This window comes from Humulus lupulus, chromosome 6 (genome assembly GCF_963169125.1).
Source record: "Humulus lupulus chromosome 6, drHumLupu1.1, whole genome shotgun sequence".
In the NCBI taxonomy this organism is placed as follows: Eukaryota; Viridiplantae; Streptophyta; class Magnoliopsida; order Rosales; family Cannabaceae; genus Humulus; species Humulus lupulus.
The window spans coordinates 91,757,812-91,777,019 of record NC_084798.1 but is presented as its reverse complement, the minus strand read 5'-3'; the positions used below and the strand labels follow the sequence as shown (position 1 = coordinate 91,777,019).

The 19,208-nt window shown below is 41.8% G+C and overlaps 1 protein-coding gene across 1 annotated transcript; it reads left to right on the top strand.

The window, feature by feature from the left end:
- The first annotated feature begins 370 nt into the window (after positions 1-370).
- On the top strand, positions 371-4,017 carry LOC133784113 (uncharacterized). The gene is made up of 3 exons (XM_062223612.1): positions 371-1,641; positions 1,733-3,496; positions 3,583-4,017. The coding sequence occupies exons 1-2, from the start codon at positions 1,555-1,557 to the stop codon at positions 2,624-2,626; spliced, it is 981 nt and encodes a 326-aa protein (XP_062079596.1). The 5' UTR covers positions 371-1,554; the 3' UTR covers positions 2,627-3,496; positions 3,583-4,017.
- Positions 4,018-19,208: the final 15,191 nt, after the last annotated feature.

Sequence of the window (19,208 nt, the reverse complement as noted above, 5' to 3'; positions counted from 1 at the left end):
GTTGATCTCACCCTCTCTCTTTCTCTTCTTCGAAGTCGGCCACCCAGAACTGTCGTTAAACCTGTCGAGCCAACGGCGACAACAAAGCTCGAAACCCACGTCGTCGAACCGGTCGAACACATCAATTGAACCCATATTCTCATTAAGGTATATTCTTGAACCCTCGTGATTATTGTTATTGTTTTGATCCCTTTGAATCTGGTGGTGTGGAATGGGTATGGTAGTTCTTAGATCTGGGTTTTTTTGTGGTTTTTTCTGGGTTTGAACCAGTAGCTCGGTAGGTTTGATGAAGGTTCGATAGAAGCTCGATGATATCTATGGTAATATATGAAACTAGCTCGATAGGCTCGATTATGGCTCAATAGTAGGCTCGATAGGGTAGTTTGAATGGTTCGACGGTGGATCGATAAGAGCTCGATGGATCTGTGGTATTAGGTTAAAATGGCTCGATAAGTTCGATAATGGTTCGACATTAGGCTCGATGATCTGTGGTATTAGATTAAAAGGGCTCGATAGGTTTGATAATGGTTCGACAGTAGGCTCGATGGATCTGTGGTATTAGATTAAAAAGGCTCGATAGGTTCGATATTAGGCTCGATGGTTATTTATGTAGACAGATTTTGCTTAGCTCGATAGGACCGACACTGGTTCGATAGGGTATGTTGCAGCTCGATTATAGCTCGATGACAACTTATTTAAGTTTTTTGATGAATTTTTTTTGAATTTTTTTCTGATTCTGTTTAACATTCTGTTTTCTTACCAATTTTTTTTCATGTGTTGCTGTAGATGCCTAAGTTGCTTGTTCCGTTCAGTGATCACTTTCCTGGTCGAGTGACATAACGGGGTAGTAGTACTTTAAATCACATTAAGACTAGGTTTGTGGAGCTCGACCTGCTTGAAAGGGCTAAGGAATCCCCTTTCAAGCAGTTCTTTTTGGCTTCGGAGTTTAATTTCTCTGAAGTCTTGGCGCATCAACTGCTGTTGAGGAAAATCACCAGCAACAACGAAGATGAGGTGCATTTCTTCTTAGGGTCGAAGTCTTGTAGATTCGACATGGGAGAGTTTGCCTTGGTGACGGGGTTGAATTTTAGTACCTTCCCGTCACCAAAAGAGTTGGAAGAGCATAATCTCAGCGACCGGTTGATAAATGAGTATTTCAACGATGTTGAGAAAGTAAAGCTCTCACAGGTGGACCATGCTTTCAAGACTTGTACTGTTGTGGAAGACGTGTACAAGCTTGGTCTATGTTTGTTGGTTGGGGGAGTTATGAATGCCATAGAGGGAAAGTTGCACATATGGCGAGATATTCTGAAAATTATTGAGGACGTAGAGTACTTCTTCAGCTATCCATGGGGGAAGTACTCGTATAAGAGGCTATTGCAGTCTTGTAAGAAGGACATGGTGAAGCAAAAGGCCAACTATGATGCCAAGAAGGATGCTAAGGTGCAGCAAGAGTCCAAGTACAGTATGTATGGTTATGTCCTGACCTTACAGTACTGGGCATATGAGGCTATCCAGCAGCTTGCAACATAGTTTGTTGTGAGCTCGGGAAACATGGTCCCGAGGATGCTTAGTTGGTCGCATAGGAGGAATAAGGATTTCACCAAGTCTGTCATCTCACCGATGTTATCGAAGAAGAATGTAAGTTATATTTGATTGACATTAAACAATTTTTTTTTTATCTATCTTTTATCATTATTTGAGTTAATCAAATGTTTTATGTTGTTTGCAGTTGATTGTCCTTCCGATGTTGAAGCCTCGACCAGCAGAAAAAGACTATTATTTGTCTTTGACAGAGGGAGATCTTCCCCTTTATCCTGGGCTTGGCCAGGATCCCTCAGAGGCTGATGAGGAGGAGGATGCGACTTTTGAGAAAATCGTGGAGATAGTTTCTCAGGCAGCCGAGGCAGCTAAGATATTTGATAATGTTGCCCCGGGGGAGGAGGTTGCAGGTCCCACCCCTCCTGTTGCTCCAGCCTCAGCCTTCGCCCCAGCTTCAGCCTCAGCCCCAACACCAGCCTCAGCCTCAGCTCCTGAGCTCACCGACTTGATTGAGCGGTTGGACAGAGTCGAGGGTCGACAGGAGACCCTCCTGAAGAACCAGTCAGTGATCTTGGACGTAGTCAGTCAGATCCTAACATTTATTAAGGAGAAACCGAGGGGCTTCAATGAAGATTCAGACTCAGAGTCATTGGATATTCCTCTGGACTATGTTGATGATCCAACTATGCTTCCTACCATCATTGTGACACTTGATGCTGAGACTCCGGGAGTCGTTATTGTCAACCTTGAGGATGTTGCTGGGGTTCGGTTTCAGAGGACTAGACGCCAAAGATGCAAGCCAGATTTGTTTGAGGACTACACTGATCCCATGAGGAAAAGACCTCGCACTGATGCAACTGCACCAGAAGAGGAGGCTACACAGGTGCTGGACCCTCTCAAGAAGCCAGATCGCAAACAGTATAGGACAATGTGCAAGTGGCTGCTTGGAGACATCCCCAACAAGACCCCGAGGGATGTAAAGACTGGGAATCACGGTCCAACGTGGTTTCTGACGTGGAAGACACCCCAGTCGTTGCTTAATGATGGGGTAAGCCATTTATACCTAATGACTCGACAGTGGTAGAAATTATGTTTTGTTTTCAATTTTACAAGTTCTGTTTTTATTGACTCGATATGAGCTCGATAGGAACTTGATGGGGGGTTCCAGGATCGATATGAACTCGATGGAGCTCGATAGTAGTTCAATATGGGTGTTAAATTAGGGTTGTTGTTTACTGTTTGAGATTAGCTCGATGTGAGCTCGATGGAGCTCGATAGTAGTTCGATATGGGTGTTAAAATAGGGTTGTTGTTTATTGTTGGAGATTAGATCGATGTGAGCTCGATGGAGCTCGATAGTAGTTCGATGTGAGCTTGATGGAGCTCAACAGTAGCAATTTATGATGGTCTTTGCTAACTTTTTATATCGTACTCTCTTTGTAGCATATTGATGCGGTAGAACACATGCTTCGTATGCGTCACAAGTATTTTCCCAATATATATCGATAGAATGCAGTTGTGATGAACATGTATTTCTCACAAGTGATACCTGCTTGATATGATCAATACAAGAAAATTGCCGACAAAACAAAGTATACATGGGATCCGGACGTTATGTCCATGTTAACCAGCATCGAACATCAATTTCTCGCATCTTGGGGAGGAGTTGAGGATGTATATTGGTGCCAGAACTATGGACAACAACATTGGTTTGCCATTGACGCTTCCATTTCTAGTTGGACCCTCACTGTTTACGATTCAGACAACTCAGTGATTAGTGACGCAAAGCTGGAAGAAATTATGAATCCATGGTGCTTTTTGCTTCCTTCTGTGTTAATGCAGAGTAAACTGTTTACTGATAGCTTGATGTTGAAGATTCCATCAGCATGAAAGAGGCCGCATCAGTTCACATGGTGTCGCAAACAGAAACACGAGCTCACTCAGTCAAAGAGAAGGTAACAAACATCATCTTCATACTAAATTTGTTTCTAACTAAAATTATAGTAATGTACATTTAATGTTTACTTTTTTTTTTTGGCAGTGGGGATTGTGGTGTGTATGCTGTCAAGCATATTGAGCATCTAATGGTCGGCCTTCCATTGGAAACTATCTGCGATGAAAATATGGAGGTGTTCAGGAACAAGTGGACCACAGACTTGTGGTATCAAAATTTGTTACCTTGATGATTGTATATATAAAGGGTCTTTAATTGTGCAGTTTTTTGTTCCCATTTTTTTTGTAACTTACATATGTTTGTTATCGAGTTCATATCGAACATTATCAAACTAATATCGAGCTATATCGAATTGTTATTGAACTAATATCGAGCTTCAATCGAGCAATATCATTTTCATAACCATTATCTAGTTATTATCAAACTAATATCGAGCCATATCGAACTACTATCGAGTTATGTCGAATCATTATCGAACTATTATCGAGTTATTTGAAGTCAGTTTAGAAGCTAACAAACATATTATCGAGTTCATATCGAGCTACTATCGAGTTAATGTCGAGCTACAATCGAGCTCATCGAGTTTACATCGAGCTTAACATAACTTTTAAGAAAAATCAAATAAAAAAGAAGGGAAAACAACATAACAAATCCAAATGGGAAAAAAGAGTTTATAGCCTAGCTTTGCATGTAGCCCTATTGTGGCCAAGCCCACCACACATGCTACATTTGCGGTCTTTGCGAATGATTTCGCCACTCGATGGGCAGGGGTTTGTCTTCCTTCTTCCCACCTTATTCTTCTTTGGTTGACCAACTGGTTGTTTTTCAACGGGAACCCCAACTTGCATTTTCTCTATGTTCTAGGGAACTTCCCAATCATCCTCATTGCCAGTTGGGTAAATTGTTTCTTTGTAAGACTCCCTCCACATCTCAGTAGTGTAATATGGTGAACACAGTGAGTAAATGTTGACACCGCGCAAGATGGCTGCAGCCACACCATGAACACAAGGGTAACCCATTATTTGAAACTGGCCACAGGAGCATGATTTGGTCATCAAATTCACCTCACCATCACCTTCTGGGTCTACCACATGAAATTCGAACTGTCCAAGAGGATGGACTTTCAAGTACCTTGCATCATCCGCAATGCCTGAGACATCTTTCTCATATATTGTTGCTAATTTGGATGTGCACTTCTCTACCTCCTCACGATGCATGACAAACCATGGTTGAATTGTGAAAAGAATGAATTCCACAAAAGTAGTGACTGGGAAGGTTCTTGCGTCTCTGGTTTTGTTGTTGAAACTTTCAGCGTAGTTGCTTGTCATTACATTGCATCGATTCCTAGGAAAGTAAGCACGAGTCCACTTATCGAAGCCAATACCCTCGAGATATTGAGCTATGGCAGGATCCATTTGCTTTATATTGTTGAAGAACCTGTGAAATTTTGACTTCCGAAATGCATATGCCGCATTCCACATCTCCTTGTGACAGTGATCGGTCTTGAACTTAGCGATTACAGTCATACTTATGTGATGGTAGCATGCGCCGTGGTAGGCATCATGGAAGACCAACTCAAGAGCATGAATAATGCTAGCATGCCTGTCTGATACAAAAGACAGATTATCAACAACTCAAATGGCTTCCTTCAATTTCATCATGAAATACTTCCAAGAAGCATAATTCTCACTATCAACAATCGCGAACGCAATTGGATAAATGTGGTTATTCGCATCCAATGTGATAGCACACAACATGTGGCCACCATACCTTGACTTCAAGAAAGTGCCATCCACACATATAACAGGACGACATGATGTAAATCCCCTTCTACAAACTCCGAGTGAGAAGAAACAGTAAAGAAAGCGACCGTCATCTGTGACAAAATTAGTTATTGTACCTGGATTCTTTTGTTGCAGCATGTACAAGTAAGAAGGTAACTTGGAGTACGATTCTTCAAGTGCCCCCCTGTCATAACCGAGTGCATTCTCTCTGCATCTCCAAGCCTTCATATAACTCATATCGATCCCAAAATTATTCTTCATATCCTCCTTTATGGTGTTTGGTGGGTAGCTAGTGCCATCAGTAGTATATTTGTTCTTGATAAGGTGCCCAATGACAGAAGGTGCTGCTTAATGATGGTCTTTTTGTCGCAATTCTAGTGAGCAAGTATGTACACTATTATAAACAGTGATCTCAAACATCTCCGATCGCGCTACTTTTTTCCCTCTTATTCTCCAACCACAATCGGGATCCTTGCAGGTGATATACAACACATCAGTACCAGACTTCTTAACCATAAACTCAAAATTATTCTTCATTGTGAAGAGAGTTGCTTTGGTTTTCAATTCCATCTTGTTCTCAAAAGTCTTCCCAAGATGTAATTCCCCCAACGCTACACTGGATGAGGGTGATTCAGAACAACTAGAAGCCATGATATCTTCGTTTGTAAACATAGGAGCACTCCATTTTTTGTGATCTTCTGTTGAACATATTGGAATGTTCCCTATATAGTTATATTCTGTACCACCAGGACGACTAGAGTTGGTGCCAGGTGTTCGAAGTCCTTGACTTGGTGGGTTCGCTCGTGCAATATGACGTATTGGTTGTTCTTGTGCTTGTTCTACTTGCAAATGTTCAGCTACTGGATCGTCATTCACTGAATTGTATCCTAAGTCCTCATTATGTTCAGCTGCTGGAACGTCATTCACATAGGGGTTGTACTCATACTGGTTGTCCCTCAGGTCACCAATAGGACATCCTAAAGTACTGCCTGCTCCCTCAGGTCCGGGAGTGGAATATGGGTCTGCAATGACAATCATTTTACCAGGAGTCACACACAGGGCCAACCTTTCTTTAGATGTTACTCCTAAGAATGCATGGACACCAATATCACTTTCAACATGAACGGGTGTAAACGGTTGGTCACCGCATGTGTAAGGAACCTCCAATTTCAACCCATATATCTGTTTATCAACTTTAAGTTCCTTGTGCAATATGTCAAGAAGTTGCAAGTACGTTACAGTATCCTCCATCGGTATCACCATGCATTGAGGGTCTTTGAAAATCCATTTATTCCCTTATAATTCCCAAACACCATTGTAGGATACAAAAACGTAGAAAATAGAACCTGTGTTGGAAAAAAAAAACATTGAAATTGTCAAGAAAACCGTCATTTTTTTCTTCAGAAATTCATGAAAAAAGAACATTATCGAGCTATCATCTAACTTTATCGAGTTAGCATCAAGCCCATAATCGAGCTCTTATCGAGTTAGTATTGAGCTACCATTTCATAAACCGAACATAAAATCTAACCAAAACCTTCATCAAACCCTATCGAGCTCCTATCGAGCACATATCGAGAAAACAACTACACTAAATATTCTAGGGTCCAATCGAACCCTTATCGAGTTGCCATCGAGCACAATCGAGCAACAAAACCTAAACCTATCGAGCTATAATCGAGCTCATAAAAGACCTTCTTCTACATACCATCGAGCTCATATCGAACCGTTATCGAGCTCCTATCGAGCAAAAAAGTTGCAGAAAACCCAGAAAAATGCAGATTGCGGAATCTCTATAAAAAACCCAAAAAACACACCAATATAGGCTCAAATTTGTTCAAAATAGCTAAAAAATGTAAACAAATAATACCCAACACATAAAATGTACAATCTTATTACCCATGGTTTTTCTCCTCCAAAAACCCTCAAAATAGATGTTACCTTTGATATTGATGACTTCACAGAGACAATGGAGATGACTAATAACGATTTTGACAAGAAAATCATACAAATCTGTAGGTTTTAGGGATGATTTCGTGAGAATGAAAGAGAGAGAGGGAGAGAGAGGGAAGAGAGAGGAAGAGAATGTTTTAGGATTTTTAATATAATGGGAGGGGTATTTTGGGTATGAAAGGAATGTTTAGCATAAATTTAAAAGATTAATAGTGCTAGGATTTTTTTTAGTAATATTAGGCATTATTAGGTATTATTTGTGATATTTCCCATTAGATTTTATTAATTGAAACAATAATAAACTTTTACAATTTTCCAATAAACTTTTTAAAAAATCAACTATTATTTAGTGTCTAATTATTACTATTTCAATTAGTTAAAGTCATAAGATGAAAAAAATAAAGTATTCATGTTTTTAATATTTAAGATTTTTAATTAATTAAAATGAATTGAATTTGATTTTTTTGTTATATATTATATATAATATTTAATTAAAATAAAAATATTTTAGTAATATTTAAAATATATTTGATCAAAATTATGTTTTAAGGTATGTTTTAACATTTATAAAATAGATGGTATTTTTTGGTAGTAATTAAACTAGAACAATGTAAATTGATATTGAAGCAAACAAGAGAGTTCTAAATTGTACAAGGTAAAATTTAAAATGATTGTATATGTAATATTTAGAAAATAATATAATAAGAACTAATGTTTTAAGTTGTATTGGAATTAGCAAATAATAAAACCCTTTTACATTGAAAATCTACCAACAACTTGAAAAGATTCTCTTCAACATAGGGATGAGTAAGTTTTTCTCTTATTTGTAGAAGCAACTTTATCCACACCACATTGAATGATGTGTTGAGATTGGTTAAATTTAATGGTTAAGAAGTTTACACGTTGAGATGCAAAACACTTCACAGTTTTTCACTTAAGGAGAAGTGAAGACAAGAGATTGTGTAGAAGACATATAAAAGGGAAAATTTCACTTTTTATACATACTAATAGGGACAATTACATAACAATTCTAGCACTAATTATCATTTCAAATTGATGCTAAACATTCCCCTATTTCCCAAAATACCCCTCTCATTTTTCCACACCCCAAAAAATCAATATCTACTCCCACCTCTATCGAGCCCACCTCCGTCGAGCCCCCAACCCTGAGACCCACAGCGAAACCTAGACCCCTTCTTCCATCTCTCTGTCGAAACCGAGACCCACGAAAATTACGAGACCCACGTCTACCCATTTCCTCCAAAGTTTGACAATCAAAGGTAAAATCTTGAACCCATTTCAATTTTTGATAGAGCATATTGTTGAATCTGTGATCTGTGGATTGTGTTCATCTTTTTTGTAGATTTTTTTTTGGGTTTGCACCAGTGGCTCGATAGGTTCAATACAAGTTCGATAATGGCTCGATTAATCCATGGTAATAGATGAAACAAGCTCAATAGACTCAATTATGGTTCGATATGAGGCGATAGGGTAGGTTGAATGGTTCGATACTTGCTCGATAGGGCTTTTTATTCTTCCTGACGCAGGCACACCATGACTCAGCTGTAAGCAAGTAGTGGACCTGTAATGCCCTGGATAGCCAAGACCGTTACACTGTGTGTTTATAAAGTGCTAGACTTGCTTATCAAGTTGTTTAATTGAAAATGTGCTATTGAAACCATAAAGGAACCAGGGTTAAAATGTTTTGGTCTCAAAAGTCACATTTTTAATAAAGAGACGTTTCCTGATTACACGGGATCCCAAAAATATTAAGTTTAAAGACCGTTTACAAAAGTCATAAGGTTTAGATACAATATCAAGCCATATTAAAGCAAAACTGAAAGTTAGGCAAATCCCTGTCCTGATCCACTCCTCGACCATGGTGATCGAACAGCTGGCTATGTACATTCAACCCCGCAGCTCTCCATCTTAGGATTGGTCTAACTTGCCTTTGCCTTTACCTGCACCACGTAGCACCCGTGAGCCAAGGCCCAGCAAGAAAACACAACAACAGAGCATAAGCAATCAACATACAATTCAGTATCTCATATCGCATCACATATTCTCAACCATATAAGCATTCAGTATAATCAAGTATTCCACATACTAAACGTATCAACTCATATCACATATCAGTTCATAAATGATAACTAGGGCTAGCGCCCTCAGGCTGCTCCCTCCGTTATCCCACTGACTCCGGCCCGCTTAAACCGAGCTCAGTGAATATTAAGCTGTCCTTGGCTACTAGTGGCCAAGCTGCGCCCTGTGCGCAAATATTGTGTACGACACCCTTAGGCCGCTATCACATGTCCCATGGCATAATACCATCATTGACATAATACAAATATCGGGAGCACTTAGTCCCATCACAAACATATAACCGGGTGCAGTTTTCTTACCTTTCGATTTGCTAGCTTTGATCACTTGACTCCTTGAGCACGATCCCTCTCGAGCCCTAGCGCTCACCTAAACACAACCATAGGTTAAAGTCATCACCAAACCTCAAGTCCAAAACCTAGCCTCGGGAGCAATCCCGAGCCTCCGGGAAGTCCTAGTTCCACCAAACAAGGTGGTGGAATCGAACCCCGAACCCTTGGTCAAAAACCCTTGCAAATAACCCTAAAATCCCTTTATGGAAATAGGGCAGCGCTACAACGCTCATTGGAGGGCGCTACAGCGCTACAAACAGAAGAAAAAGCCCTTCAGCAAGCATGGCCTAGCGCTACAGCGCCCAAAGGCTAGCGCTGTAGCGCAGGCAACACCCCAGTTTCCCTTCCTGCGATTTCCTCGAACAAAACTCAACCAAAACTTTTCCAAACCTTCACCAAACTCAAAAACAACCTTATTAACACACTCCACTCATCCCAAGCACCCCAAATACCCAAAACTCAAGTACATGCATCCCTAATCTCAAAATTCATCATAGCCACCTCTAGACATCAAAACTCAGTAGAAACCAGCCAAAACATCAGAGTTAAAAGCTTAGAATTTCATACCTTTAATGGGATTTCGATTTTAAGACAACCTCTACACCTCCTTAGCTTGCTCTTCCTCAACTTTTGGCCTGAATTCCCTAAATTTCCCATCAAGTTCAGCTTATGCACCAAAGGTCAAAAACTAAAACCAGAAACTGAAGAAGCTACAAGATCTTACCTCAAGTGATGATGTGTTCTTGCTAAACCCCTGCCAATTCTTCAAGCCTAGCTTAGGATCCTTGATACTCAGCCTAACCTAGACCTCCTCTGAGCTTTGCTCCAGGAAAACCCAAGAAAAGTGGTGAGAGAACCACAAACCGACTCTAGAGAAAACCAGCTCTGTTTTCCTCCTTTTCTCTTTTCTTTCTTTTCCTTCTTTTCTTTCTTTCCTCAGACTTCTGTAGTATTCTACCACTTCCACTAACATAAAGTCTCAGTAATACCCATCTTTAAAAAGCCAAATGACCTTAATGCCCTCCCTATTAATTCTAAACCCTTTAATCCACTTAGGGGCATTTTAGTCATTTCACCCCAATTCCCGCTAACTCCTCGAGTGTCTCTAATATTTACCACTTAATTCCCGATACCTAATTAATCACCAATAATATTCCTCGATGACAAAATAGAACCTAATATACTCGCTAAATTCCCATTTATACCCCTAGGCTCACCCCGAGCCGGGTATAAATCCCCGCCATGACTTTTTCGCTAATCTGCTCACTAGGATCGTCTCGAGTCACAGGTCACAGATATATCCACATAATAATGTGGTCTCGACAATTATCACATATACCAATACAGTTATGCCCATAATGGCCAAAATTACGATTACACTCTTCTAACCTAATCAGGGCCTACATGCATACTAATACACATAGTCATATTCAAATAGTCATATAACATGCTTTAAATCATAATCATGCATTTTACTCATTAAAGTCACACATAACTCCTGTTGACCCTGATTTTGGCCAACTGACACGGAGTCAAATATGCTTGATATGGATAAATGCGTTGAAATGAGTGTGATGACAAAAACAATAAAGAACACAAGAGTTTATAGTGGTTTGGCCCCAAAATCTGGTAACAACCTACGTCCACTTGAACTGTTATTGATATAGGATTCAAAGGAGTGATCAAAGAACTAGGGTTCAATGAGTTTCACAAACCTCTGAAGAACAAAACAATATATCAAATAGAATAACTCTAATCTTAGATAATTAGAAAGCAAAAAGTCCCTTCCTTGAGCTATCTTTCTCTATTTATAGGCTCAAGGGGGATTACATTAGTTTGTTACTGATATTCTTTCCTAAATAATCGGATACTCAGGAAATCATGGGAGTCAATCTCGGGATTGACTAAGATCTTTATAAAATTATCGTGAGACACGCGGAACCTGCGACCATACTGGTTGCAGGTAAACTTCAACCGTCTTTTGCTTGCAATATCTTTACTGGTCAATACTTTAGCAGAATTCCGCCAGGTGTCAGCCACGTGTCCAAAAATCACTTGCCACGTCATCCGTGCCTATTTTTTGGATAACATTTGCCCCCAAGTTTATTTATTATGAGCAATAAATAAACTTTTGAGGAAGCGACCCTTCGGTTACCCCACCCGACCTATCAGAACAATTTGTGCAATCTTGGAAAAAGCAACCTACCCTTGTCTAATCACGGCTTTTCGTTTCCCAAGTAATATTTCGACGGCCATCACCCTTCCCCATGCTTCGAAAAAGGGGAAACTGATGATTACTTCCTTTTAATGCTTACGGACAAAAATATATATATATATATAGTCCCCTCAAAGTTTCCTTTTTCTTTTTACGCAAGCCATTACTCCTTCAAGAAACCCTAACACCAGAGCCCCTGTCTTCCTCTGGAGACCGTCCTTCGGCGTTTCAAGATTCAGCCTGTGAGTTCTTCAACGCTTGAAAATTTTCTCAAATCTCCACGACCTTTATCCTGGTAAGTTTCTGGACTCTTATGCCTTATATTTTTGCCGTGCATGCTTCTGTAGACTGACTATTGGATTCATTCGTTTCTAGGTTGAGATGCATGTCAGTAGGGGGTTTTAATGGGTGATACTGTATTGAATGATATTTCTTTGCCATTAAGGAGTTACGAGTTAGTTTGATAGTTGAGATCACGACTTTTAGAACGTAAAACCGAAGTAAAGATTTGATTTTTATGCTAGCTGAAAAACCAAGTTTTTCCCGCCCTAAAAGGAGTTGAAAAAGCTTTTTCAAAAGAATTTTTGCTTTCACTTTTGATCTGTTTCTCAAACTGTTCGTGCGAAAAATTTAGTTTTTTGTTAGAATGCTGTTGTATAAAAGCTTAACTTTAATACTTGACCAGCGTTATTCTAAAAAACTTTCAAAATTCTTCATCCTCACCTCCCCATTCTTCTGTTCGCAGATTTTAATGCCAGATTTGTGGGGAGGTGAGCGGCCCATCGACGACGATCTTCTTGCCCAGCTGCTTGAAGGCGAAGAACAACCTACTGGCTGAGTTCATGAGATTCCGTTTTCCAGAGTTTCTTCTAGACCTCATCCATCACCACCTCAAATGGCCCGCTCTAAGTCTCTAGGCAAGAAAAGACCTGACTCCGAAAACAGTCCAAATTCTCTTGCCCAGCCTGATTCACATGCTAGGGTTCCCTCGACCAGTGGTCGAGAAAATGCTGCCCCAAACCCTCGTATACAAGTCAGGGCCCGCCCTCGGCATCAAAACCTTCCTGATGTCGAGTGGTATCTCTCCCCTACCAGCCAAGTGACTCCCCGGATGCTTGCCAATTATCGCAGAAAGTATCCTCTTACAGGGGTTAATCTCACAATCCCTGCTACTGACTAAAGAGCTAACCTGCTAGGGGGTGTCTATAGCGCTTGGTCCAGGTACCACATAGAGGCGGGGTCTATCCTCCCTCTACATCCTTTCTATCAGGGGGTGGCCAACTACTTTGGTGTTGCCCCCTTTCAGATTACCCTAAACGGATATAGAATGCTGGCCGCACTCTATATCCTTTATAAACTCAAAGAATGGCCAGAACCCACTCCTCATGAGGTCAACTTCCTCTTTGACCTTAAGTACAACCCTCAACAATATGAGATAGGATTTTTTCATCTCTGTCACCAGGAAACTAACCGAACGTTCCTGAGTGAGACTACTTTCATTTCTAATGTGGGGCAATAAAGTAGAGAGTATTTCCCTACGCCAGACATGACTACGAACAACCTGGCCTTTGCTCGAGGAGGTAAATGCTATTTTCACTGGTCGATACTTTTCCTTAGCACATTCTTCTGCACTTCTCTAAAGTATATTGTGCCTTTCAAGACCATGGTTACGTCTGAACCCAACACCAGACATGGTGTTGAGGTCCAACGCACTGGCCAGGATGGCAGATGCTGAAAAAAGCGTTAAGTCCCTGGTCAATGATGAAAATTTGAGGTTATCTGGCCTCCTGGCTCCTCGCCATGAAACAAGAGGACCTGTGGTAGCAGATACCACGGCCGAGGGGGATCCCGAGCAGCAACCCCCAGCGTCCCCTCCACGAAGGAGGCCAACGGGGGTTACAATCAGGGAACCCACTGGCGCCCCTTCAGCAGAGAGGCCTTCTGCGCCCCAAGGCAAAGGGAAACAAAAGGAAACAGAGTCTGTCATAGACCTGGATGAATCCTCAGACAAAAACGGTATTGTTATCTTACTTTTAAATAGCTTGCCAATTCCCTGTCACTTGTTTGACGGGGACGAAAATTTTACGTATACTCCAAATCTAGGGCCAGACTTCTTCGTGCCAGATAGTGAGTGTGTGACTAATAGAGTCAGTAGTATAGCGACCAGTAGTTGTAGCTCGGGTATTAAACTTTGTGACCTCTTTTCTGTTTTACCATGAATTTTCATCCACCTTTATCTTACTGTCTGCATATTTTTCTTTATACGTAGAGATGGCTACTCCCAATGTTTTCGATCTGTATCAGGCTCAGGAGGAAGAAGAAGTTCCCCTGGTTCGTCGGAAAACATCTAGGAGACACAATGGAGAATCAAGCCAAGGACCCCCGGCCAAGAAGGGTCGAACAGATGATCCTTCCAAGGACGTGCCTACTGGAAAAGCTTCTACCAGCCTTCTGCTCCTGCTGAGAAGGAGGCTGCCCCTGCTACCAACCCTCTGCCTGCGGCTCGAAGGGAGCACACCCCGCAGGCAGAGCTTCCTGGGACCAAGCTCTCGAACCGCTCCCTGCGATCAGCTAAAGATCACCTTGCTCATATCTTGAAGCACGGCCGTTGCAGGGAGGCAATGGCTGAAGTTGAGAGCATGGGGGTTGACCAGATCCTCAACAGGGCTCTTAACGAAGTGGCCAGTGTAAGTATTTTTCCTCTTGGATTTTGCTTCTCCTTTTTGTAGTATAGTCTAACTTTTATTTTCTTGACTGCAAGCCATGCTGACAATAACTGCCGCTCGCACCCGTGCCTTGGCTACCATTGAACAGGCTCGGGGAAAGGTAGTCGAGGAGTTCCAGGTGAAAGCCACCGAGGAGCTTCAGGCTGCAGAAGCCAGGCATGCTGGAGAGTTGGAGGTGGTCACCCAACAGAAGGATGCTGTGGTGGCAAAGCTGGCAGAGGCTGAAGCTTCTCAGGTAGCTTTGAAGAAGCAGAGGGACGATTACCAGGACTCCAGCCGAATCCAATATCGTGAAGTCAAGAGGCTTAAGGAGGAGCTCCTTGCTAAGGAAAAGACCATAGCTGTTCTCGAGAGCCAAGTGGAGCAGCTGAAGCTTACCAATGCTAAAGATCTGGAGAGGTACAAGACTGCGACACTTCGGTGTTATTACGACTTTTGGAAACACAACCGGGATGCCAACTTTAACTACCTTCCAGAGGATGCCAGGAATGCTGAGCTGGCCCGCTGCACTGCTCGATTGGCTACAGAAGAAGAAAGAGCAAGGATCCTCGCTTCCCTAAGCATCCAGCCGGCCGCTGGCGCAGAGGAAGGAGGAGTTGTTGATGATGCAGCCAACAAGAATGTTGAGCAGGACCCTCCTGCTCCTAATGCTCCTTTTATTCTTTAATTACACGACCCATGGGTCGTGATGTAAAGACTAAATTTTTATTTTCAAATTTGCTGCATGGGCAGCAAACTTTCCTTTTACTTTGAACAATTACATCCAAGCAGTACTGCTTGTGGTGTAAAAGAATGCCATTTGATATTATAATATTTTCATCTATTATAACATCTGTTCGCATGACCGAACTTAGGATAGTACTTTGGCTTTATTTAGCAAAATATAAATTTTGAAAAATACTCTAAGTACTGTAGCATGCTTTCACTCATTTTGTTCATGTGTTTACATACCTCTTGGTATGCTTTGCTATCGATGTACCTTATATGCCCCCTAAGTGATCGAGGAGCTTTAGGTCCTTGGTCACTTGCCTTGACCACGACCTGTGCGAACATTACTGCTCGATAGTAAACATAACACTTATAATACAGCAAAACAACACACGTAATGAACAAGTACTTGTAAAAATAAATTTACAAAGGTTGGCAAGAATGACTGGCTGCACACAGTCCCTTATAATCTCGTATTAAAAATGGACTAATCATGTCTTTATGAGTGATCTTAGAAAGATCTTACACTTATAAGCGATTAGCCATACAACGTGGCTAACCCTTTTTCGAAACTTGTAAAAAGTAAAAATTAATACAAGCCAGTTCTTTAAAAAGGACTGTTTATTGGTAGTACTTGTGCAGGTGTTCACCGTTCCAATAGCGTGGAACGAGATCTCCATTCAAGCGTGCAAGTTTGTAGGTGCCCGGATGAAGGACTTCTTCGATCTGGTAAGGTCCTTCCTAGTTTGGTCCGAGCACTCCAGCAGTGGGGTCGTGGGTATTTAAGAAAACTCGTCGTAGCATTAGGTCACCGACGTTGAATTTCCTTTCTTTTACTTTTGAATTAAAATACCGGGCAACCTTATGCTGGTATGCAGCAACTCGGAGTTGAGCTCTTTCTCGTATCTCCTCAATTGAGTCTAGGGACTCCATCATCAGTTGGCTATTCTGGTTATGGTCGTATGTGATGCGTCGGTGTGAGGGGGGATCTAACTCGATAGGTAACATAGCTTCATACCCATATGCTAAGGAAAACGGGATATGACCTGTCGCTGTTCGATGAGAAGTTCTATATGACCAGAGTACTTCAGGCAGCTGTTCTAGCCATGCTCCTTTAGCGTCTTCAAGTCTTTTCTTCAGGGTGTCCTTAAGAATTTTATTCACTGCTTCAACTTGCCCATTTGCTTGTGGATGCGCGACTGAAGAAAAGCTTTTAATGATCCTGTGCCTTTCGCAGAAGTCTGTGAATAAGTCACTGTCAAACTGGGTGCCGTTGTCTGAGACAATTTTGTGAGGCAAACCATATCGGCAAACAATGTTCTTGATGACAAAGTTAAGAACTTTCTTGGTCGTTATGGTAGCGAGTGGCTCAGCTTCGGCCCATTTGGTGAAGTAGTTGACTGCTACGACTGCGTACTTCACTCTGCCTTTTCCCGTTGGCAGGTATCCAATCAAGTCTATACCCCATACTGCAAAAGGCCAAGGACTCTGCATCTGTTTTAACTCATTGGGAGCTGCACGCGGGATCTTGGAAAATCTTTGACACTTGTCGCATTTTCGTACAAACTCCATTGAGTCTTCATTCATAGTCGGCCATAAATAGCCCTGCCTCAGAATCTTTTTCGCCAAACTTTGCCCCCCAGCGTGATCCCTGCAGAAGCCTTCATGTACTTCCCTCATCAGCTCCTTAGCTTTTTCTGATGTAATACATCTGAGCAGTGGCATGGAATATCCTCTTCGGTATAGAACACCATCGACCGGTATATACATAGCGACCTGCCTTTGAAGAGTTCTGGCTTTGTTTCTATCTGCTGGTAGTACACCATTTGTAAGATATTCCAAGTAAGGCGCCATCCATGTGTCTCCCATCCGGATTTCCATATTAGTCTCATTTGCCCGTATGCTTGGCTCGCATAATCTTTCTACTGGCACAATATTCAAAGTGTCAGCGTCTTTCGCGCTCGCGAGTTTGGCTAAGGCATCTGCGTTCGAATTCTGATCCCGAGGTTTTTGCTGGAGGGTATACCTCTTGAACTGAGCCAATAGATCTCTTGTTTTGTTCAAGTATGCCACCATTTTGAGGCCTCGTGCTTGATATTCCCCTAGAACTTGATTCATTACCAGCTGTGAATCACTGTAAATATCCAGCACCTTTATACTCATGTCTTTTGCCAATCTTAATCCAGCGAGGAGTGCTTCGTATTCGGCTTCATTATTTGATGCTGTGAAGTCGAACCTAATGGCATAGTGAAATCGATGCCCTTATGGTGTTATCAATATCACTCCCACTCCTGCGTGAGATTCGTTGGATGACCCATCCATGAATAACTTCCACGAAGGAGCTTCATCTTGGGGCTCAGGCACACTAGGCTTTTCACACTGTTCGTTGTCTGGGAGCTCAGTGAACTCCGCAATAAGATCAGCCAAGACTTGTTCTTTTACTGCTGCTCGTGGTGAATACGTAATATCGAACTGCCCTAGTTCGACTGCCCATTTTAATAAACGCCCAGCCGCTTCTGGTTTTTGGAGGACTTGCCGAAGGGGCTGGTCAGTTAAGACTGTAATGGGATGGGCTTGGAAGTAAGGATGTAGCTTCCTTGAGGCCAAGATTAAACAATAAGCTAACCTCTCGATAGGAGGATATCTCAGCTCTGCTTTGATTAGCCTCTTTCTTACATAGTAAACCGCCTTTTGTACGCCTTCTTCCTCTCGTACTAGTACCGCACTAGCAGCAACTTCGGTGATCGCCAGGTAGATGAACAAAGTTTCTCCTTCGATAAGCTTTGATAAAATAGGAGGCTGTGCCATATGGGCCTTTAAGGACTGAAAAGCCTGCTCGCAGTCTCCTGTCCATTCAAACTTTTTGTTGCCCCTAAGTAGATTGAAGAAAGGGACGCATTTATCCGTTGGAAATGAATCTACTTAGGGTGGCAATTCTTCCAGTTAAACTTTGTACATCCTTGATCTTCTCTGGCGATTTCATGTCGATCAGGGCCTTTATTTTGTCAGGGTTGGCCTCGATTCCTCTTGAATTAACGATGAACCCCAAAAAATTTCCTGATCCAACACCGAAGGAACATTTGAGAGGATTTAGTTTCATCTGGTACTTGTTCAATACATCGAAACACTCTTGTAAATCCTTCACATGTCCTTCTGCTTTTTTCGACTTTACCAGCATGCCGTCCACGTACACCTCCATGTTTACTCTGATTAACTCCTTAAACATGTGGTTAACCAATCGCTGGTAAGTCACACCTATGTTTTTCAGTCCGAAGGGCATCACTTTATAACAGTATAATCCCGTATCGGTCCGAAAGCTGGTGTGATCCTCGTTAGGGGGATGCATACTAATCTGATTGTAACTTGAGTATGCATCCATGAAGGTGAGGATCTCATGTCCTGCAGTTGCATCGACCAGCTGGTCGATCCTTGGGAGTGGGAAGCAATCCTTTGGGCAGGCTTTATTGAGGTCTGTGAAATCCACACAGGTTCGCCATTTGCCGTTAGGCTTGGGAACCAACACTGGATTAGAGACCCACGATGGATAAAACGCCACCCTAATGAACCCATTCTCCTTTAATCTTTCAACTTCTTCTTTTAAGGCTCTTGACCGATCCTTATCGAGCAGCCTTCTTTTCTGTTGCAAGAGTGGAAAACTCTTGTCTATGTTCAGGACATGGCTGATAATTGTAGGATCTATCCCAGCCATGTCTTTCTGCGACCAGGCAAAGACTTCCTGGTTTTTCTGCAAAAATTCCACCAGTGCATGCTTCGTGGTTGGCTCTAAGTTTTTCCCGACCTTCACAACTTTGGTCAGGTCTTTTTTGTCAAGTTGGACCTCTTCCAGGTCCTCGACGGGTCCAAAATTTTCCTCAAAATCCCCAAAGTGAGGATTTAA